Here is a 23,098-nt window from a genome sequence, read left to right as displayed (position 1 = left end):
ACAATAGAATCCTTCCCCTTAGCTGTGGATCAGTCATGTCAACAGTTTACACAGCTGGACCCATCAAGACTGTTTTCCATATAAATTGTTCCCAGACCCTTAGGTCCTGAAGGCCCTGAGCTCCATATCATACTGCAGAACAGGAGACTTCCGGAACCTGCTAGTAAAGCAATTCTGCAAGGGGGGAATGGTAGTGAGCTGCATAGTGCCTCCCTTTCCAGAAAAATATCCACTAGACCCTCAAGGTATGATTTTCATAAGAAGAGCCTTTCCTGCCTTTCACTGTATACAAATGCCAATGCACATTACATCAAAGACTGAAATTAAGATATGAAATTACCAGAGGGAAATGTGTTAGGATAAAGATGTTTCGGCCCCCAGTTTACATGTCACAAAAGCAAAACCAGAAAAATTTAACACCAAATTAAAAGCTCCTGTACAACAAAGAAAACAAATAGGAGAAAAGTTTGGCACAGTTATTTGATGGCAGGTTGGTATCAAAGGTAAAAGGAACTCAAACAACTCAATAGCAAATATATACGATCTGGTATGCACTTCTTAAAGGAGGAGCTACATATCTCCATGAGTATGAGAAAATGTTCATTACTAGTCAAGGAAACACAGATCCAGATTCAGTGAAATCTTACCTCACTCCAGCTGGGATCAAAGAGATGAGGGAAAAGAGTTGTTGAGGAGTCAGGAGAGGGAGAGAGCTTATATGCTGTTGGTGAGGTCAGCAACTCTGCCTTGTTTGAGTTCCTTTTTGTTGTTGTTGTTGTTCATTTGTTTATTTTGTTTTTTGATTTTTTTGGTTTTTTTAAACATTCTTTTTTATTATTATTAAGAAATTTTCTATTCACTTTGCATACCAGCCACAGATTCCCCCCTCTTCCCGCCCCTCAGCCTCCCCGCCAACCCATCCATTCCCACCTCCCCCAAGTCATGGTCTCCCATGGGGGAGTCAGCAGAGCCTGGCACACTTAGCTGAGGCAAGTCCAAGCCCCTCCCCCCTGCACCAAGGCTGAGCAGGTGTCACACCCTAGGCACAGGGCTCCAAAAACCCCACCCATGCACCAGGGACAGATCCTGATCTCCCTGCTTGGGGGGCCGCCAAACAGTTCAAGCTAAACAACTGTCTCGCATATCCAAAGGGCCTAGTCCAGTCCTATGGGGGCTCCACAGCTATTGGTCTACAGTTCATGGATTTCCGCTAGTGTGGCTGATCGATACCAATCGGGCATCACATTAATAGTGGGCCAAAGTTTTCTCCCATTTGCTGTCTTTGTTGTACAGGCGCTTTTTAGTTTGGTGTCAAATGACTCGGTTGTGGGGCAGGGATGTGTGCCTTTAGTCACTGGCTCTTCTTTCTGATCAAAATAATTATTGTGATGATTCACAGGGTAAGTGCTGAGCAAGAGCTTGCTGGCATGCCAATTCTTTCTCGTGTATTGTCTCCTAAGGGGTAGTTCAAGGTCGAGATGTAATTTTGGAAGTTGGTGCTAATAAAAGACACTTATCAAGTACTTATTATATGCCAGAGCTGGACTCAGAGTTTTCGTGCATTATTTCATTGTAAGGCATTGTCTAGATCCACAAGGAAAATCTGATTATTCTGTCCACTGTATAGAAGAAACGGGTTTGGAATTTATCAGAGCTTGAAGCATAGGCCTCTATGATTCTCTGAACCTGGGCTTTTAAACATTTTATTACATGAGATAGAGGTAGGGACTAAGTGAAGTTCCTGTTGGGTCACCTACAGACAGTGTGAGATGAAGAGTTGGATGACGTTGAAGAGAAGGAGGAAGAATGGCAAAAGGAAGACTTCCTCTTCCTCTCTCATGTGAAGGGAATCACATTTGGGACAGAAGAAAAGCCAGCTAACGGGTCAGAGAGAAAGTTGCCAAAACTTGAGCAGAAGATCAGAGTCAGTGTTTCTGAACTTATGGGTCACCACTTAGGCCCCAATAAGCCAGGTTCAGTTCATCCACCCTCCCTCATAAGCCAGTTTCAAGAGCTAAATTAATACCAAGAAGAAACTGAGGCTACATTTGGGAGGAGGGACAGAGAGATCCAATAACTCCTCCCCTCTCGAGTCCATCATCAGAGTTCTATAGTGATCGTTTTAATCCAAGGCAAGAAATAACCATAACTACGTCCTTGTGTGATCCCCGCCCCACATTGTCTCAGTCCAGCCTGAGTCATCCCTGAAAGGTCATCTGGAAATTGTGAACTGTTCAATGTAGGTGCTGGGTCCTCTGGAAGAACAGCAAATGGTCTGATCAGGATCCCAGTGTATCTTTGCAGAAAAACAAAAACAACAGCAACAAAACAGAACACGATGGATGGTGGCTGTTGATACATAAGCCTGTCCACACCACCAAAGCATGGGACACCTTTGACTAAAGTGACCAGGACTGAACTAGTTTTTGTTCTATTTTGCTTTAAGACAGGGTCTCATATCTCTCAGGCTGGCTTTGAACTCACCATGTAGCTGAGGAGTACCTGAACTTCCTCCTGCCCCCACTTCTTGAATGCTGAGATTATAAGAATGGATCCCAGCGTCCGGTTAACATGGAGATGGAGACTGAGCTCAGGGTCTAGTGCATGCTGGTCAAGCACTCTACCAATCGAGCTACAACCTCAGTCCCAACTGACTCATTTTTACTCATTAGGTCTAAATGAAATGTAGAAGAGTAAAATGAAGATATGAAATTCTACCTCTAGCCTTGCCTTCTTCTGAGAATCCTTTGACCTAATGAAAAAAACAAGCTTGCTTTGGAAAATGAAGCTTGGCTGGCTTTGCAGAGAAAGTTACTATAAGAGAAGGAAAAAGAAGAAACATTTCTCCCAAATACCCTTACCATACATTGCCAATACTTGGTCTCTGGAGCCAAGAATAGGAAAGTAAGAATCACAAGCAAATAAAAATGTCACGTTTACCAGAACAGTGTTTGCTGCTGTGAGCTGTACTAGTTCGACCTTGCAGCTCTCAGTCTGTCTGAGCACACACTGCTTTGACTTACCTGGTGATGGGTGTACGCTGAGATCAAGCTGTGCCCTGTTTGAAGTTACTTTGTATTGTGTAAAACAGTGTTTTTCATCCCATGCCATGCCCTGAGAGACTATACTTTACAAGCAGCATTTGACTCAGTCTTGCCAGCTAACTCTGTACCTTGTGTATAAACAGCACAAACTGTCCAAGGCCACTCAGGAGGCCCAGACAGACACATAACTAAAGGTTGGCACACTGTACTCTAAACTTATCAAAGCAGATTAGGCCAATTAAAATCATATCAGAAAAAGAAAACAGGCTTGAGAACTTACTGAACACACCAGACATGACAAGTACAACACCCTCCCTGGACCCCATAAACAAGACATTTAACATTATAATCGTAATGTCTTCACCAACCCGTCATCTAACCCTTTTGTAACCATTCTGTAATATACATATGTACATACATGTGGATACGTCTGCTGTGTGATATGTAATGTGTGATCCGAGAATTAACATTTGTACTTAAAATTAAAATAAAAGGGCTTGCAACCAGCCAGCTATCATGGCAATTCAGGAGCACTTGGCAAATTACAGCCAACAAAACCAATGTATCTTGTGAATCTGTTATTCAATAAATTCTGAGATTGTGGAAGGACATTGTCATCTATGTTTCTGACATAGAACACTAACAATAGTGTAAAGATTCATTAAGGGGCTGAGAGAATAATAAACTTAAACATTAGAAAGGAATACAATATCCTGCCCTCAAGAAAGCTCTGTTGAGAGAAAATGGTAGCCAGACCAGGAACAAAGGTCAATTCGAAGAGGTGGGGGAAGGGATCAATCTGGAAAGCACCTGTCTTCCAAGTGCAAGGACCTTCCATCTCCAGCACCTGTGTAAAAAGGCATGTATGATGATGGCATGTATGATGGTATGCACTTATACTCTCAGCACTGGGAGGCAGAGACAGGAGGATCCCTGAAGCTCATTAGCCAACAGTCTAGTCCACTTGATGATCTCCAGGCCAATGAAAGACTCTGTCTCAAAAAGAGGAGGATGGTGGAGTTGAAGATGACATCTGAACTGTGGTTGTCATCTGGCTTTCTCATGCACAGGTACCCCCCCACACACAGGAACACACGTACTTGTATGCTCACATTCTGATGCGCGCACACACACACACACACACACACACACACACACTAAAAAGTATTTTTTTCAAAATCAATGAGATCAGTTTCCCACTATTCTACAAGTAGTACTCCTCTATGCTACTTCCCAATCTTATGTTTTTAGAGCTAGGGTTAAAAATGAAGATCCCTGAAATGTGGCTGTTAGTCCCAGCTCTCTGTTAATGTAGCTGTCTGATCTTGGGCAAGTCCTAGTACGTTTCACATAGCAAGAGCATGGAGGCGAGAATGTGCCATCCTGGGTAAGGCTTCTTCCCCTGAAGACCAAACACTTTGAAAGTAGAGAACTCTGAACTAGAAGACATATGTACATAGAATTGCCTTACAAAATAAATTTGCAGAAATCTAGAGGTCCTTGAAGAAAAGACTGAACTGCAGGTCTTATTTTTTTTTTTAAGCCATGAATTGATTTCCACTCCTTAGATGTAAAGCGGAACCTCCACAGACCGAGAAAAAGGACATATAAAAAGGACAAAGCAACCAAGAGGCAAGAGGGGACTGAAGACACCCCACCCCACCCCACCGCACCACCAGCGGTAAAACCAGTGATGGCAAAGTCGACAAAGCTGTCTAGAAAAGAGGCAATGAAAGCTTTCCAAACCTCACCCTCCCTGATGGTCGAGAATTACGACTGTAAGATTTCTAAAAGCTTCTGAAACCTCCCAGAGTTTGTCATTTTGTCGCTCATCGGCTGCTCCCCTAGCGTGATTAGCAGTTTTAAAAATGCCATAAAACTAAAAAGTATCCCTGTTCTTAGTAAGAATATCGAGTTAGAGCCGGTGTAAATGGCCTCTTATTACGTATCCTCCGCACCAGCCTGAAAGGGAGGGCTGTAGCAGCGGAGTAAAGAATCCAGGAAAAAGGGAGCTTTCATGATGACTATCATTTACCAGTCAGTAATTACACACTAGCCTTTCCTCCTGCATTTCCGTTCTTAACAGCCCTGACACAAGCGCCACTGTCATCTACATCTTATAGTCTGAAGAAACTGTGATATAGAAAAGGACAAAGTAATTCACCTGAGATTGTTAAAAATGAAAATGAATCACCACAAAATGGTGATATAACCATGTGACATTAGGCTCCCATAGACCTCTTTTCACCCCTACTGGACACTATGCAGAAAGCCGTGAGGAGCTCTACAAAAAGGGATCGAGGAATCCATGAACAGAACGGATAACTAGGGACCATGTCACACATTTCTGCTATGAAGTACAAAGGACTGGAGAATCCTGCAATGTCTACATCTGGGAAGAGAGGAAACTCATGTACAACCTTCTTCAGAGTTTTTCTTGTTATTTGGTTGTATTTACAATTGAATTATAATCATAATTACTAACCATTTGAAGCAATGCAGAAGTTTTTGGAGAGTCTAATGCGGCAGATGAAGTTATTCATCTCTTGCAGATAGCAAGCAGAGAGTCAAAGGGGTGACAGGCAGGGAACCCCAAAGACCTAGAAGCTGAGAGACAGCCTTTCTGTTAAAAGTTCTTCCTGATCTCCCAAAGGACCTGAGTCCAGTTCCCAGAACCCAAGTGAGGTGGCTTACAACTGCTCAGACCTCCAGCTCCAGGGGATCTGATGCCCTCTTCTGGCCTCTGTGGGAACCCACACACATGTGACATGGACGGACACACACACACACACACACACACACACACACACACACACACACACACACATAGACGCACATAAATAAAATAGCATCAATAGCTGGAGATCCAGCTCCCTGACACATGAGCTTGTGTGGTGCCCCCCAACACTTGATAACTGTAACACAAGCAACAACTAAGAGGTGGCCATTACAAGTGGACTGCCAGGACAGAGCATCTGAGAGATGTGTGGCCTCAGGACATTTAGATGAAGTAGGACTCTGAATATCTGCCAAAGAGATCCTTAATGAAGTGGTCCACTTAATAGATGCTAAGTGAACCCCAGTTTCTTCCATAATGACAGGTGACATGGAGACAGTCCCTCCTACAACATGGTCCTCTTTTGCAGTGTAGCCCACCGACAGGGCAGCAAGAATTCTGTCTGCTGAGATTTGGCCACAGAGAAGTGAAATGACAATTATCAGGGACAGTATAGTAGGGAACACATCAGATGACATCTTGATCTCTTGTAATTCAATAGAAATGAGTTTAAGATTTGGGTGGAATGAAAGGTAATAGTTTTGCAAGCACTCTGCCTGTCCTCCATCACATTTCTCTTTCCTGCGTGCTTTTTTACTGGAAAACGGTACCCACCTTTAACCCAACTCATGAACAAAGAGCGATGAATCTTGACAGTCAGTCTCCCCTAAGTTGTCAACTCCTAGTCCAGATTTCTATCCACCCCCTCCGTGAGTGGGCTCAAGTCAGAGCTTCTCAACATCAGATCCCCCTCCCATTTCTTCTTGATTCATAGTCCTACATTAAGACCCATCGTCTCCCCTCTACTCAGGCCTGTCTGTCCCCTGCAATCCTATTTTCAAAGCCTCCAAGAGCGATGCTGCATTGCCTCCTCCACACAGTTGAAGGATAGATGTTTTCTCTAACGAACACAAAGAAAGATGCTCCGGCTCTGTTGACGAGAACAAGAGAGGATCAAGATGACACGTTCTTGGGGGACCGAAAGAACAAAGTGAACAAATGGTTGCATCAAGTGGAGGGAGGATATGGAGAAGCAGATAATCTGTGGGAGGAGAAACAAACTGGCTCAGCCTTTTCCAAGGACAATTTTCTAATAGCTATTAAATTTAATAGTGCACATTTTTCAACATAATATCTCTACTTCATTGCCAGCTTGCCCCAAGAAACACTTGCATAAATACTTAAGGAAGTACCCAGGCTGAAGGAAGTGCACAGTTATGCTGTCTCTAAGGCTAAAACACTGGGGCAACTGAAATGCCAATCAACAGGTGATAAAATAGCTCACAGCAGCTAACGTGACAAGGCAGGCCTCTACACAGAATGAGAAAGGAAGTGGTCTGATGTACAAATGCAATGAATAAAACTAAATGCAAAGGCTTCATGTGGCGTTAATGGATTTTTTTTTTTTTTTTAAGAAATGACATGCTCAAGGAAGAAGAGTAGGTGAGAAATAGCAAGGAATGATGGCAGCCATGTTTATAGGGTGCAGAGCAGGAAGAAGTTGAAAGGTGGCATTCTGCTTTAGAGGTCACAGCACTGGCGAGGCACTGTGGAAGAGAAGGTGTTCATGACAGAAACGAATACAAACAGGCAAACAGCAGGAACCACCTGCCCACTCCAATGGAAAAATCCTTATAACGAGCCTTTTAAAAAAGGTATCTAGTACAGCCAAGCACGGTGGCACACACCTTTAATCCCAGTACTTGGGCATCAGAGGCAGGTGGATCTCTGAGAGTTCAAGGCCAGCCTGGTCTACAAAGTGAGTTCTAGGACAGCCAGGGCCACACAGAGAAGCCATGTCTTAAAAAAACAAACAAACAAACAAACAAACACATCTTGTAGGGCTGGACAGATGGCTCAGCAGTTGAGAGCATTTGCTGGTTTTCCAGAGGACTCAGTTCCAAACACCCACATAGGTGGCTTACAACTGCCTGAAACTGCAGCTTCAAGGGATCCAATGCCTCTATGAGCACCCACACATGTGTGGCATTCACTCACACAGACACATACACATACACGTCAATCAGTATAAAGCTTTTAAGTGTACCGTGTGGGCCAGTGAGATGGTTTAGTGGGTAAAAGCTTTTGCAGCACTAACTTGATGAGTTCAAGTCCCCAGAACTCAGATAGAGGTGGAAGAAGAGACATAACTCCACAGCTTTGTCCTCTGGCCTTCATGTGCATGTCATGGCACAAATGTCACTATTCACACATCGTAATAGGAAATAAATAAAAATGTAAACTAAATGTGTAGACTATAAGAAGGTACAGTTTTTGTCTAGGTTAGTTCTATGTTTGCTGGATGGTCACATAACAGTGCTTTGTGGGACACAGAAAGAAGTAACCAAAGCAATGAAGAGAGCCCAACTAATGGGTTTTGTACCAGGTACAATACAAGAAGCTTGCATATCTCAAAGACCCTAAAGTTTACAACATCAATACTGGAGATAAATTTTACAAGGGTACCCTCAATGGGAAAAATACACATATAAATAAGGCAATAGTACAAAATTATCTAGAGTGTTCTAACTAGTCAGATTGTGTCAGGAGAAGGGGCTGGGATTGAGTATAAAATGTACAAGAGAATTTTGTTTCCCATTGTTCTATGTCCCCCTCACAAAAGCACACTAGCATAATGTCTGTGTGGTTTAAAATCAATAAATAATGGGCTGACAGATGGAAAGGCGATTTGTTTGCTACTATCCCTGGCTTTGAGTTAGAAGTTGTTGAGGAAAAGGAAAGGCCTCAAGAGAGGGGCCTCAGAAAGCAGAAGGCAAGAATGTTTCACTTTCCTCCGGACTAGCTGGAGGATGTGGGAGACAACCGCAGTGGAACCAAAATAGCTGATTCCAAGAGCCACAGACAGATGACAGACTGTTCCCAGGGCCAGAGGCAAACCACTCAGAGAGCAGAGAGCCCTCCCTGACCTCGATGCTGAGAACTCTCAAACTCACCCGTTTTCTGTGTCATCCGCTGTGAAAGAACCCAAGCTTGGGACCCTTGGGAAAACAAAGAGAGAACAAAGTCCTCCTAAGTTTCTAGCCAGAAGTGTAATAGTAAACATGACGGAGATGTCATGTGCGAGCCCCAAAACTCCATGAATTAAAGCGAGTGCTCTCCCTCCTCCCTCCTCCCTTCCCCTCCTCCTTCCAAGCTACAGGAAGGAACCAACCACACACACTGCCATGATGTCCACGTGCCTCAGGTGGACATCCTGGCACAAAGGATTGGGGTCATCTCTGGATCACTTTTATTCAGAGTTTGGTCTTCATACCTGTGGGTATGAGTAAGGCTCTGTCTGCAGACGTGGTCTCCATGCTTCTTTGAGAGTGCTTGGATGAAGAAAGCGTTTCTGATTCTGGGGGAGAAAAAGATTTTTAAGCTGCTAAAAAAATAATGATAACTATCAACAGTGTGGTGGATGGTGGGATTCAGGACTCTTTTTATTATCGTCTTTGTTATTATCGATACATTTCCAGTTTTTCTCAATAATTAAAGGTGATTTTTAGAATTAAAAAAAACAGATTATAACCTTTGTTTTAAGATGATTATTTTAAAGTTGGAGAGATGGCTGAGACAATATGCAGTGCTGGCCATTCAAGCATGAGGACTGAGTTTAGATCCCTGCCACTCATGTAAAAAGCTGGTCATAATGATACGTGCCTGTAACCCCAGCAGGGGAAGCAGAGACAGGCAGACCCCTGGAACATGCTTCCTAGATATTCCAGCTGAAACATTGAGCCAGGTTCAATGAGAAATCCTCTGTCAAAAAACAAGTTGAGTAGTGATTGAGGAATGCCTCAACCTCTGACCTCCACACTCATACGCACGCACGCGCACACACACACACACACACACACACACATGAGATGATTGTTTTAAAACACAAAGGGGTGAAGGGCGGGGGGCGGGGGGCAGCGCAGGAGAAGGGAGGACAGAGGAATCCGTGGCTGATATGTAAAATTAAATTATATTATAAAATAAAAAATTGAAAAATAGAAAAAAAAGATCATCCATGAAAAAAAACACAAAGGAACAAAAATACTCACAAAATTTGATTAATTAGGAGCTCACGGATTTTAGTGACTACTCAGAATATAACAGAATTAACCAACTCAACATTGAAAACCTGTTTGAATTATCCAGGCGTCTGGGAGGCAGCTGGATTGCCTGGAAAAGCAATCAAGCTACTTCACAATGACTTTCTGATATTTTTTACCCCATAATCAGAAGCATAGTGGGAGCCTTAACAAGTCCCCAAGCCTTGGAGTAGGTCACCCAGAGTTATGAGATTCAGGGTCAAGAAAAATTCAGACCAAAATAGAAGTTAAGACACAAATATATAACTGATTACTGTTAAGGAATATATCTTACATTCTTTTAAAAAGTTTTTATTAGCATATATTAATTATACATAATGGATTTATTACATTTTGATACCTGCATATAATGTATTTTGATTATACTCATCCCATTACCTTCTCTTGTCTCTTTCCCAGTCTTGCTGATCCTCTTCCTCTTCTCAATCTCTCTCTCTCTCTCTCTCTCTCTCTCTCTCTCTCTCTCTCTCTCTCTCTCTCTGTGTGTGTGTGTGTGTGTGTGTGTGTGTGTGTGTGTGTGTGTGCATACATGCGTGTTCCAAGGAGTCAATTAGAATTGTTTAAAGGAACATAGGTGCATAGGTGATAAGTCATTTACAGCAGCATGGGTAGTCTACTGAAGAAAATATATCTCCCCTAAAACCATGAGCTGGGAAAGGGTGGGCATTATGAACCCCCTCCTCGTATAAATCTTAAGGCCACTAATTAGCCATCTTACTTCAACCAATCTCAAACACTTAGAGATTTTTGTTCCTGAAAGAGTTTGACCCTGGATAACCTTCAACACACAGATTCTGCAAGACTCCACAGAGGTCAAGTAGAGAGCCTAAAATGCTGACTTTGCACAAATATAAAGGAAAAGAAACACACACATATGAGCGCACGTGCAGGTCACTGGGTTAGCCACTGTAGAAGAATCCATTCCAAGGGAAACCACAACATTCTCTGAGCAGCAGAGGGGAAAGAATGGACAATTCTCACCTGCAGTGATGGCAGACCCCTTGGTGACGATCTCAGTGGTCGAAAAACTTGTAGTTTCCTGTGAGAAGGAGCTGGGTGTTGTTGAGGGGCATGTGGTTACTGCTGTAGTGAAGACAATGGTGGCCAGTGGCTGGGGTGATGTTACAGTTGTGAGGTCAGGTGTGGTCATGACTGTTGTTGGAAGCTCTTCTGTGGTGGTCAAGTAAGGAGTGGTGGTTGGTCGAGTGGTGGTTGTTGGTCTTGTGGTGGTTGTTGGTTTGGGGGTTGTTGTGGCTGTAAGCAACAAAAGGTGCATCCAACATCAAGTAGAGATGGGGAATCGGAAACACCACAAACACAACCCAAGATCTTTCCACTTCTCTTGGCCTCTGTTGGTCCACTGGCCTGAACCACTCACTACAGCTGAGTTTCTTGCCACATTTCTATCCTTTCTGGCCTATTTGTCACGCTCTGGCTACAGAAATCTTATTAAAAATATCTATGCATGCCCATGCCCTGCTGAAAACTCCTCAGCAGTTCTCTTTGTCTATCAGATTAAGAAATAAAACAAAACCCGGTTAGGCCTCCTTGTTGCCCTGCAAGGGGCCACCCCCGCTTCTGTCATTCCAATCACCTGTTGCTGGAAGAGAACCTTCTCGCTTTCCTCAGCCAACTCTCCTTTCTGTATTTCTTTCCCTGCACCTATGACCTTCCAGCTGCAGCAATGTCTGCATCTGCTTTACCTCATCCTTACTCCAACTGTTGGTCCTCTTCAGTAGACTAGCCCTTACTGAGCTCTCACATCTCAGCTAAAAGCTCTCCTCTCTGCAGTAATAAGTCTTCCCTGTCGTACGCCCTAATACTTGATCATCATGGCATCTATTGTATTTTTATAACTACGCATTTGTTTGTTTACCACTGATTAATGTCTGCTTCTCCCACCATACTATCACACACAAGGAGACAAAGCATTTATTCTGTTCTGTGCCATGAATCTGACACCTGTCACAGTGTCTGGTATTATACAAATGAGTCCATGCATAAGAGTGAGCCCACAGTCAGGAGTCACAGAGCACACCACTAGTCCTAACTCTTGGAAGCCTAAGGCAGGAGAATCTCCAGTTCAAGGTCAGCCTAGGCTACATAGTGAGACTCTATCTATCTTAAAATATACAAAGTGATCCCTAGGTATGCAACTTCGAGTGAGACTCACTTCATTAACATAGATTTGGGGTTCATTATTCACAGTTTTCTGTATGACTCTCACCCTCTCCAGGATATAGCAAATTCCTATAGGCTTTAATGAAGCAAAAGGATACCATTTGTTCTACTTAGCTTGGAATTGATCCTGCAGAGTACTGAGATCAACAATGTTTTATAAACTAGTAACTAGTTAAGATACCACATAAATAAAGAGATGACTCCTGTTGGACTAAGTTAATGTCAATAAACTTCTCTTTCCTCTTCTTTGATATCATAAATTTGCTGTAAGAGTAAAATAAATATGCAAATATGCACGGGAGCTCACTAACTAAAATCATCCAGTTCTAAATTCGGAATGTGAGAGCCATCTGAGCAGACTAAGAACATAGCCATCCATGTCCTAAAGGTGTTTATTGTTCATGTACTTCAGCCATAAGCTCCATGTGGCCTGTTCTACACAGCCCAATCTTTAAGAGTACCTTCACATCCCAAAGTTTACCCAAAGCATCGATAGGAATGGAAAGAAAGAGCGTGAGACCAGCCAGGGGTGGTACCCAATGCCCTTCTCCCTCTGCCAGGAATCAGAAATCATTTGCTTGTTGGCTAAAATTGACCCATGGATATTATTCAGTTCACATAATAATTTTTTCTTATTATGTGGAAATCAGTCAATATAAAAAAAATGTGATTCACATAAAGATTGGGAGGTAAAAAAAAGGGGGGGGCAAATTTCTGTAAGGTGAGGACAAGCCTCCATCCAGATAGATAGCACCTCCCATCATCAGCCTCTTTCATTTACCAGCTGGATCCCCTCATTCACTTCCATGGCTGTCCTGGCTGTGACTAACATGTGGGTTTCCCTGCCCACACTCTGTGGCTCACCCCTTGAAATCCAGCCTGCTCACCCTCTGCTCAGGTAAACTGCTTTTTCATCAGCACCCACTGAATGAATCTGTTGCCACAAACCATGGAGCTCTTTCTCAGAGCTGAGCTCCATTCTTTCCTCACCTCTCCTCAGCTCCAGGCGCACAGTCTTCTTGACATCATTGAACCAGCCAGGCACCTCTATACGACAGCAGTACACCCCACTGTCCTCTTGATTGGTGTTTGAGATGGTCAAGGACACATCGCCCCGCCAGATACTCCCACTAAGTGCGTATCTGAACGACTTCCTGGAGATGACTTTTGTTCCATCTGTGTGGAGAAGCTCCTGGTTGCACTTGGAATTGGGACATGCACCTTTGCCCCAGCACATGCTGTTGCGGCTCCTGGACCAGGATGAGTGCTGACAAGGCAAAGTCACCGACTGGCCCAAAAACCCTATTACTGTATCCTCTGAGGCAGCTGGTGCTAAGGGAAAAGTGAGAAAGCTGTTACGCAGATGAAAATCTCTTGAATACGCTTGAATACCATTTGTGTACAAATAGAGGCTTCCAGGGAGACAAGAGAGTCCTTTGTTCCTTGAGCACAAATGTTGATGTGCTTGCCTGTTCTCCTGGGCACCTAAGTCCACAAGCTTCCGTCCCAAAATTAGTGACAGGTGGTACGAAATCTCTAAACTTATCTCCACAGCAAGACCTTTTGAAGCCAATTTAAACACTCTGCTCACCATTCCATTAGTCTCGCCCACATATTTCACCAAAAGCCACCCAAACCTGTGCCTGCTCCCATCATCTCACTAAGCAGATATTGCATGCTGCTGATTGAGTGTCCCAAATGGGTTAACCAACCCAGACAGAATCCTGACAGGAAAGAAAGCTTCTTAGGTAGACTCCATTTTCCTACACCATGTTCAGAAATGGAGGTGGAACTTGCTTACTCGGGATCATCTGTTGGCTGCTAGGTAATACAAAGTTAGAGAGTTCATGGATATGCACTTCTTTACTGTTTAAAATGTAATGTGTGTGTGTGTGTGTGTGTGTGTGTGTGTGTGTGTGTGTGTGTGTAGAAAGTTGTATACATGCCACAAGGAGTGTGTGATGCTCAGAGGGTGTTTGTGAATTGGTTCCTTACTCCCTACTTCCACATTAGTTCTGGGGATAGAACAGAGGTCTTTAGGCTTTAGAGCAGTGCTTCTCAACCTGTGGGTCACAACCCCTTTGGGGGTCCTATATCATATATCCTGCATATCATATATTTACATTATGATTCATAAAAGTAGCAAAAATATAATTTTGAAGTAGCAACAAAATAATTTTATGGTTGGGAGTCACCACAACGTGAGGTACTGTGTTAAAGGGTCACAGCTTTAGGAAGGTTGAGAACCACAGCTCTAGAGCACACACCTTTACCTGCTGAGCCACCTTGCAGGCCCTAACTTATTTATTCCTTTTTAACATTGTTTAATAATTTCACTCATGTGTATAATATATTTTTGATGAAATCTATTGTCTATTCTTTCTCCTCCAATTTCTCCCCAATTGCCCCGACACCCTTCCAACTTCATGTGCTCCCTTGCGTAAAAACCTAAGAGAGTCCACTTGGTGCTGCCAGTGAGCATGCATGGGGCGTCAACTGCTAGAGCATGGGTAGCCTGTCAGGGCCCACAGCCCTGAAAAAAAAAAAAAAAAAAAAAAAAAAAAAACAACCAGACTGTCCCTCTCCTAGCAGTCATCAATTGCCAACAGCTTCTCTACTAGGGGTGGGACTTGATGACCAGCTTAACAGTCATGCTAGGCCTTTGCTGGCTTGATCTTGTGCGGGTCTTATGCATACAGTCACAGCTCCTGACTCACTCATTTACTCTTTTCAAAGAACATTTATGTGCTTTTATTTAATGTAGGTAAGTATTTTGCCTGTATGCATGTAAGCATACTGCATGTGTGCCTAGTGCCTACGGTAGTCAGAAGACGGTACCAGATTCCCTGGAACTGGAGTTTTGATTGGCTATAAGTTGTCATGTGAGTGCTGGGAATCAAACCCAGGTCCCCTGGAAGGAAGCAAGTGCTCTGAACCACTAGATCATCTCTCTAGACTCCACTTATTTTTCTTTAAATGGACAACTAATCATCATATATATATTTGTGGGGCACAATATAATGTTCTGAACTATGAGACATTAAAAATGATTTAGAAAACTTGAAATATGCATTATTACTCTGATTGTGTCTCTTTTGTGAAGTAAATAAACAAAACCATTGGGTCTTCTTATAAACACTGATGTATGAAAGCAGATGCCTAGAAAGTATCTGCCGAGGTAGACAGCAAGCTCATGGCACCAATGCCTCCATGATGAAAGGAAAGGACTGGAACTTGGCATGGGCGGTCAAAAGGGATTTAACCTTTATAATGTTATTCTCTTTTCATCCCAAAGTTTCCATATTACTCACCTAATAAAAAAATTACTATTCAAAAAAGGAAGCAAGAAACTTGGTGTGGCAGAAAAATCCCCACTGGAGTGACATTGTGAACGTCACTTTCTATCAGTGTGTGTTTTGGGGTTCTTGAAGGAAAGCCACACTCTTCATTATCGCAAGTCACAGAGAGCAGTACTTGCCACAAAAGGAGTTCCAACGTCTATATGCCAAGAAACATCATGCAATTAACCTCATAGAATTCCTAAAAGTTTGAGAATGAGGAACCATACACATTAGATGCAGAAACAGAATGAGAAACGTTTCCTTCAGCTATGAAAGTGTCAGGGAGAAACGAAATCACAGCAACCATATCAGTTACTCATGTGCAATGCTCCCAGATTGCAGGTGCATGTGAACACAGCTTCTCTGCCACTGCCAGCCCTTTTCCTCTCTAGCTGGTGACCTTTAGGCCTTTCCCCAATCCAAACCTCAGTTTTGCTGGATTGAAGATGTCATGGACCACCTCTTTTGAGACATCTACTTTTGATCTTTGGAAACTCTGAATGGTCACCATCTTCTCAGTTGACCATTTAAATAAAGACACATTAAAAAGAAATAAATCAGCCAGGCAGAGTGATACACACCTGTAATCCCTATACACAGTAGGCAGAAGCAGGAGGCCTGCAAGCTTAAGGGAGCCCCTACTACCTAGCAAGACTCTGTATCAAAATCCAACAGTTAAATAAGCAAACGGAGAGATCAGTTCACCAGACACTGTCTCCTTGAAGGGAGGCTGGAGCAGCCCATCACGCTATCCTGCCACAGATGGGACATGAGGATATAAACTCCAGCAATTTTTTTCCATAGTTTTACTATATAACAAAAAACCTTCTTAGACAAGGTATTTGTTATCCCAGCACTCAGGAGGCTGAGGCAGGAGAGTTCCAAGTTGAAGTCCAATCTGGGTTACACTGTTAGACACTGTCTCAAATAAATATAAGTAAATAAGTAAGTAAGTAATAAATAAGTGCTTGGGTAAAATTCAAACAGAAGATGTGAAAACAGAGACTGCCTTCACTCCATGAATTGCTTCTGGAATGTCTATGTACTCATGACATCATGTGCCAAGTTACAGGAGATGTAGCAGTCCCCATCCACCTTCTGGGTGGTACAGAAGATCTGAGGATAGAGGCAGTAGAGCGAGCACTTAGTGTGGTGACAAGTTCTCTAACACAGGAACCTCCATGATAAGAACTCAGCAGAAACCCCTGAAGCAGACTGGAAGCTGCAGGTGAATAGGAAAAGCTTTGTTTACCAGAGACCTGGCTTGACCTCCTCTATTCAAGAATGAGAGGAAGAGGGGGAGGCAGAGTGATGCAAGCCATATTCACAATGTCAGCATTAGTGACTGGGAGGGCTGGAGCCCAAAGCAGAGTGGTTGCTGAACACCTCAGGGTCTCCATCCAAACTGACTGTTCATCTGTGTCAGTCGAAATCTGAAAACAGTGTGACGAAGAGAAACCTCCATGTAGCTGGGCAGAGCGACAGGCACCTGTAATCCTAACACTCAGGAAGCTGAAGCAGGAGGATTGTTGACTTCCAAGCAGCCTAGACTACACAATGAGATCCTGTCTCAAAGAAACAGAGGCAATGGCAGGGCATGGTGAGGCATGCCTTTAATCCCAACACTTTGGGGACAGAAACAGGAGGATCTCTGTGAGTTCCAGAACAGGCAGAGTTACATAATATAGAGACCTCGTCTCAAAATATCAGAGGGGGGCGCAGAGAGAAGAAGAAGAAAAGGAGAGAGAACTCATTATGAAGCCCCACTGCTAGCAAAACAAAATAAAATAAAAAGCAAATAAAATCTCCTGAAAACAAAGGGAACGATAAGCATATTAAAAAAAAAAAAAAAAAAAAAGCTCTTGGTAGAACAAAGCCCCTGCCTCTTGCTTTGTAATGCCTGGGCATGAAATTTCTCACGCCCTTCATTTGACACCTTGTTTCTTCTATGCCATTGCTTAAACTGTTACTTCTAACCTAAGCACAGATAAACTCACCCCTGGAACGCCAAATTAGTCCCTAGGGAAAAAATCCCTGCGTAACAAGGCAAGGATGATATCCTATAAAAGTGTAAGTCCAGAAGGAGGCAGGTGTTAGTAGGACCCCCACCTTACAGTCTACCCTCCCTGGGCCCCAGAATGGAAGCCTCCAGAATACTTACTCAGATAAAGCCACCAGAGCTCTGTCACCAGCCAGAGAAGGAGAAGCTCCTTGGACATTTTGATAGGCGTCTGTGTGTCTGTCAAAACCCATGCCTTATATCATAATTACTGCTGACAGGGTGGGACATTGGACTTTCACTTCCTGTTCTGCCTCACAATCTTCCCGTTCCCTCATCCTGAATGACCTCCCTCGATCTGGGATGTGTGATCAAATGTGCTGAGCACTTTTCTTATGGTGGCCAGTGTGTAAATGTGGGGAGGGACAGCATGGGTGCCAATATGCTTCTCTGTCCTTTGTCCTGTGCATGTGTGAGCATCTGTGTGTGCCTGGTCATGTGTATGAGTGTGTGTCAACTACAGAAGCCAAAGCAAAGTTAAACTGGGATTTGACTCCACTCCTATCCTGGGTACTCACCATGAAGCTCTCAACCCCTTGCCTTCACAATGGAAAATGAAAAGTAGGGTGCTATCAGTCACTGAAAGAGATATGCTATCTACATTGTCAGAGTTTATTAGAACAGAAAGGAAGAGCTCTAGTAGAGGAAGCCCACCAGGTTGGTTCCAAAACAGGCCTGCCTTCAAGCAGACCCACAGCCCATCACTACCAACAGGGAAGAGCACAAAGCATAAGTTGGAAATCGGATGAGAGGGCCTGGATGGGATGGTTTTGTAGTTCTTTGGGATTCTATAAACACAATGGCATACTCAACTCTACCTAAACAAGGCAGAGGAAAAATCAGGCCAACCCTCACCAATCAGACCAGAACTAAGACAAAACACAGGGGTGGAGTCCTAGAACAGAAAAAGTCCCTTAGGTTGGAGATGGCTCTGTGGTTAAGAGCACTTGCTGCTCTTGCAGAGGATCCAGCACCCACATGGAAGCTCATAACTGTCTGTAAATCTAATTCCAGGGAACCTAACACCCTCTTCTGGCTTCTTTGGATACCAGGCATGTGTGTGATGCATGTACATACATGCAAACAAACACTCATACATAAAAAAATAAAACTAAAAATTATTACTAAAATAAGAAAAAACTCACTAAGTGAAAACAAAAGTCTAGTGAAAGAAGTCTAAATAAAGTTTGGACTTTTATCCATTGTGATGTTTCATTACTGATTTATTAATTATAATAAATATAAGAACCTAATGTATAATGTTAATAATAAACTGCCCCTGAGTATAAACCCAAAGAAATGCAAGTCAGCATACCACAGAGAGACTTGCACATCCGTGTTTATTACAACACTATTCACAACAGTCAAGATGGCTGTGGTGGTCTGAATCAGAATGAGCCCCTACACTCATGTATTTGAACACTTGGTCCTCAATTAGTGGAACTGTTTGGGAAGGATTAGGAGGTGTGGCCTTGTTGGAGGAGCTGTGTCACATGGGGCAGGTTTTGAGATTCCAAAGACTCTGGCCATTCCCAGTATGTTTTCTCTGCCACCTGCTTGCAGATGAGGATGTGAGCTCTCAGCTGTTCCTGCCACCATGCCTTTGTTCTTCTACCATCATAAACTTTAACCCTCTGAAACCATGAGTGCAATTGAACACTTTCTAAATCGTCCTGGCCATGGTGCTTTGTCACAGCAATAGAAAAGCACCTAAAACAATAAGCAACCAGCCTAGATGTCCATCAACAGGTGACTGGATAAAGGAAATGTGGTAGTCACACACATCAGAGTTTTATTCAGCCATAAAGAAGAGTGAAATACAAAATGAATAGAACTAGAGATTGTCATATAAAGTGAAATAAGACCAACCAGACTGACAGATATGGCTTGGTGCTGTGACTTTTGGTGGAGATCCATGAATAAATTTCTATTCACCCCAGAAAAAGCACAGTGACACCTCAAAGAAATCATTCTATCCAAGTCCACTTGGTTAACCAATGAATTTATTGGGGTTGTCTATACCAGCAAGGATAAGGGATTATTTACTAGAGAATAAGTCTGACTTATGAGCTGTTGCATCACCTAAACACCTTCCCCAGCATGGGTGAAGACTCTAATGCTATACCACTTGAGTCCTCCCCTCATAGCCCCCAAGAGCACACATAGGCTAGAGGCAGGAAAAGGTGGAATCCCAGGTGAGGGTCTGGTGATATTCCCTGCTCACCCTCATGATGAAAGAAAGATAACAGCCCCATGGCCATTACATCAGACCTGGCTATCACTGTGCTGTTTTTTTTATTTGAAATAACTGCAAGACCAAGGTCTTTTGTAGTTCATCACAACAACCATGATAGCAATAGTCATATTAAGCATGGAGGAAGCAGCAGTATCATAAAGTGCCTGTTTCCTCTAATACACAGAATCCATGTGTATAAGTGTTTATATGAAAGTTGAATGGGGTCTGTAGGGAAAGGAAGATATCTAAAGAAGTCAAGTGAGGGTAATGGCAAAGAAATGAAAAGAGAGAGAGAGACAGAGACAGAGAGACAGAGAGAGAGAGGAAGGAAGGAAGGAAGGAAGGAAGGAAGGAACAAAGGAACGAAAAAGAGAGTAAGGAAGGAAAGAAGGAAGGAAAAAAAAGAAAGTCGGGCTGGAGAGATGTCTCAATGGTTAAGAGCACTATCTGCTCTTCCAGAAGACATGGGTTTGATTCCCAGCAGTCACATCAGGTGGCTCACAACCACCTGCAACTCCAGTCCCTGGATATCTGATGCCCTCTGCTGGCCTCTGTGGGCACTACATACACACAAGCCACAAACATACATGCAAGCAAAATACCTATATACACAAAATAAATAATAAATTTAAAAACAAGGCTATACAACTATTGTGCCACATTTTTAAAAAAGAAAAAAGAAGAGCAAATAACACATTTCCTCTCATATGTAGAATGTATATTCAAGCATCTATTTTTAGATATATGTTTCACATACAAATTCACATACAAATATGAAATATACATTTAATGCCTATGTTGAAGTATACATTTAAATGTGTATATACATTGAAAAATGGGGACTATTTGGGCAGAGATAGGGTACCAAAGACAGAAGGAAGGGTGACAAGAAACACAATTGGAAGGAGAATATAATACACACATATGAAAATGCCATAATGAAACCCATTATTTTGTATGCTCACTAAAAAAGATCAATATAAAGGGGGCTATATATGGGGTATTTAAAGATTCATTTTTGCTCTCTCTGTGATTTTTATATAAATCTAAAACTGCCCTTGTATACTTTATAAACTTTAATAAAAGTTTGTTGCACATATTCCTTTATTTAAGAAAGACAAATGTGAGCAGACAAGATAGCTCAGAAGGTAAAGGTGCTTGCAGCCAAGCCTGATTACGTGAGTTTGATCCTTGGAGCCCACATGGTGGAGGGAGAGAAGCAACTTCAGCAAGTTATCCTCTGACCTCCACACTCATACCGTGGCATGTCCACTCCTTCAATAGTAAGTGTTTCTAGAAACGTTAAAGAAACACAATGTTAACAGCAATTTGGTGTCTGGAATGCCCATGGACAGGCTTTGAGAAGTTTGCATCCTAAAGTCTCATGGCCAGTTTGAATTAAAGCACATTATTATTGACTGTCCACCACTGTCCTATGTGCTTCATGTCTTTACCATCATGTTTCTCCACATCCGAAGACTTGCCTCTGGAGAATGGGTCCTTCTTTGTTTTCAGTAAACATAGCTCAAGTGCAGGTGATTTTGATTGTGGTCATGGTGACTGGCTCAATGCTAAATAAGTAACCCAAACTGAATTAATAATTGTGAGACAATTTGGGGGTCTTCTGAGAAGTTGGGATTCTCCCTATTTTCCCCGTGATCTTTGATCTCTAAGGACATGGGTCTTGAATACATACTAACCACTGTGCCACCAGTTAGTAAAGCCTGGCTGATAGAGAACTGATCAAGCAGAAAGTGGGTGAAGAATAAAGCATGGCTGGCGTGAGTCTAAGATTTAATTTAGGCTCCTGAAATAAGGACTTCAGTGAGCCAATAAATTCCCTTTAGAGCTAAGGCAATTTGTGATAGATTCTCTGTCCTTTGGAATTTTAGACCAAGAAAGGCCTTTGAGCCAGATCCTCGACCTTCCAGACACTGCTTCCTTGCAGATCCTCGACCTTCCAGACACTGCTTCCTTGCACGTCAGGGCTCACTTCCCCTGTTGTCTATCTCTCCTCTTGGTGCTGCCTGGAAGAAGGAATAGGCCACTCGTAATTCTCACCTGCCATCATCTCTCCTCTTGGTTCTGTGAAAAGAGTAGAAGAATGCCCAACCACCTCTGCTGCTGGCGCCTCAAACAACCTAATTACAGTCACCAACGCCACTCAACTCTCCAGTGTCTTTGTGACTCTTATCACATAGTCCGTGTCACATATGCCCATTGCACAGGTCACTTGTTAACTAGCCTATTTCTGCATGGTGTGAGGGTCAATGTCTGCCTCGGAAGCCTTTAAGAGTAGGTGCCCCACTTTGTCCAGTGGGGCTGAAGCCCCTCACTCTCTACAGACCCTGATGCTATCTACAACACTAATAGTGCTCGGGAAATCTCTCAGCCAAAGGGTGATCCATCTACAGTTTTTTCTTTCTCTGTGTGTGTCTCTCTGTCTCTGTCTGTGTGTGTGTATATGTGTGTCTTTCTGTCTCTGTCTTTCTCTGTCTCCCACCTTTGTGTCTTTCTCTTTCTGCTTCTATTTCTGTGTAAGTGTATGTGCGTGTGTGTGTGTGTGTGTGTGTGTGTGTGTGTGTGTGTAATCTTGGGAAACAAATGCAACTAAAGGATTTAATTTAAACATCTATCCTAAAGCATGATATGTACAGCTAAGCCTCTGCTCACACGCTTCCTCCCAAGGCCATCTGTTCCACCTTCCACCAGACCTAGCTGCTAGAAAAATGGAAAGGGAACTCACATTCACTACACTATGGCTATGTGTTCAACGCTGTGTCTTGTTTACATATAAACTCCAAAATAAACTTGTAAAGGATGCAATTGCTTCTCCATTATACATACATGGAAAGAGGGATTGAAAGAGTGGATGAATGGATTCATATCCTGAGCCATTAGGTGGAGGATACGACAAAGTAGAACAGTCAAGAGTGACTTCGGGAATTTTGGCAAGGCTTGACCTTAACTCTGAACCTGACTTTTTTTTTTTTAATCTGTAAGATACTAATGAATAATCTCTTCACCAGAGAACTGATTTGAAAATTGAATGAAATTACTGATGGGTAAGTTATGTGAAATCCTAAGGAACTGGAGAAATGTTATGATTTATAAACAAAGGAAGCAAAGATATGAGGAAACTGATTTGAGTCATGTGGTATTAGATGCCAACCTCAGAGAGCAGGAGCCACGAGCTGAAAAAGAGAAATGGAGCCTGGGTGGGTCCATGTTCTGGGAGGTTCAAAAAGTCAGTGTTGCATCTATTTTCCTCTCTGAACTGGAGTTTCTATTTGAAGGTTTACAGAAAATGCTGAAATATCAGAAACTGAACTCTTACGATAGACTGGTTCAAGAAATTGAA

The 23,098-nt window shown here is 42.8% G+C and overlaps 1 protein-coding gene across 1 annotated transcript in view; it reads right to left on the bottom strand.

Moving 5' to 3' along the window:
* LOC131915977 (T-cell immunoglobulin and mucin domain-containing protein 4-like) overlaps positions 1–17,682 on the bottom strand; it is a 28,435-nt gene extending 10,753 nt beyond the window's left edge. Inside the window, exons 1-5 of the mRNA XM_059269284.1 lie at positions 17,604–17,682; positions 13,092–13,433; positions 10,902–11,174; positions 9,095–9,178; positions 8,775–8,819 (exon numbers count right to left, since the gene is read on the bottom strand). Of these exons, the coding sequence (XP_059125267.1) occupies positions 8,775–8,819; positions 9,095–9,178; positions 10,902–11,174; positions 13,092–13,433; positions 17,604–17,661 (802 nt within the window). The 5' untranslated portion in view covers positions 17,662–17,682. The remainder of the gene's footprint in view (positions 1–8,774; positions 8,820–9,094; positions 9,179–10,901; positions 11,175–13,091; positions 13,434–17,603) is intronic.
* Between the last annotated feature and the right edge of the window lie 5,416 nt (positions 17,683–23,098).

Source organism: Peromyscus eremicus, chromosome 8a, assembly GCF_949786415.1.
Source record: "Peromyscus eremicus chromosome 8a, PerEre_H2_v1, whole genome shotgun sequence".
NCBI classification, from domain to species: Eukaryota; Metazoa; Chordata; class Mammalia; order Rodentia; family Cricetidae; genus Peromyscus; species Peromyscus eremicus.
The sequence above is the reverse complement of the archived record's forward strand: the minus strand, read 5'-3'. Positions and strand labels throughout refer to the sequence as shown.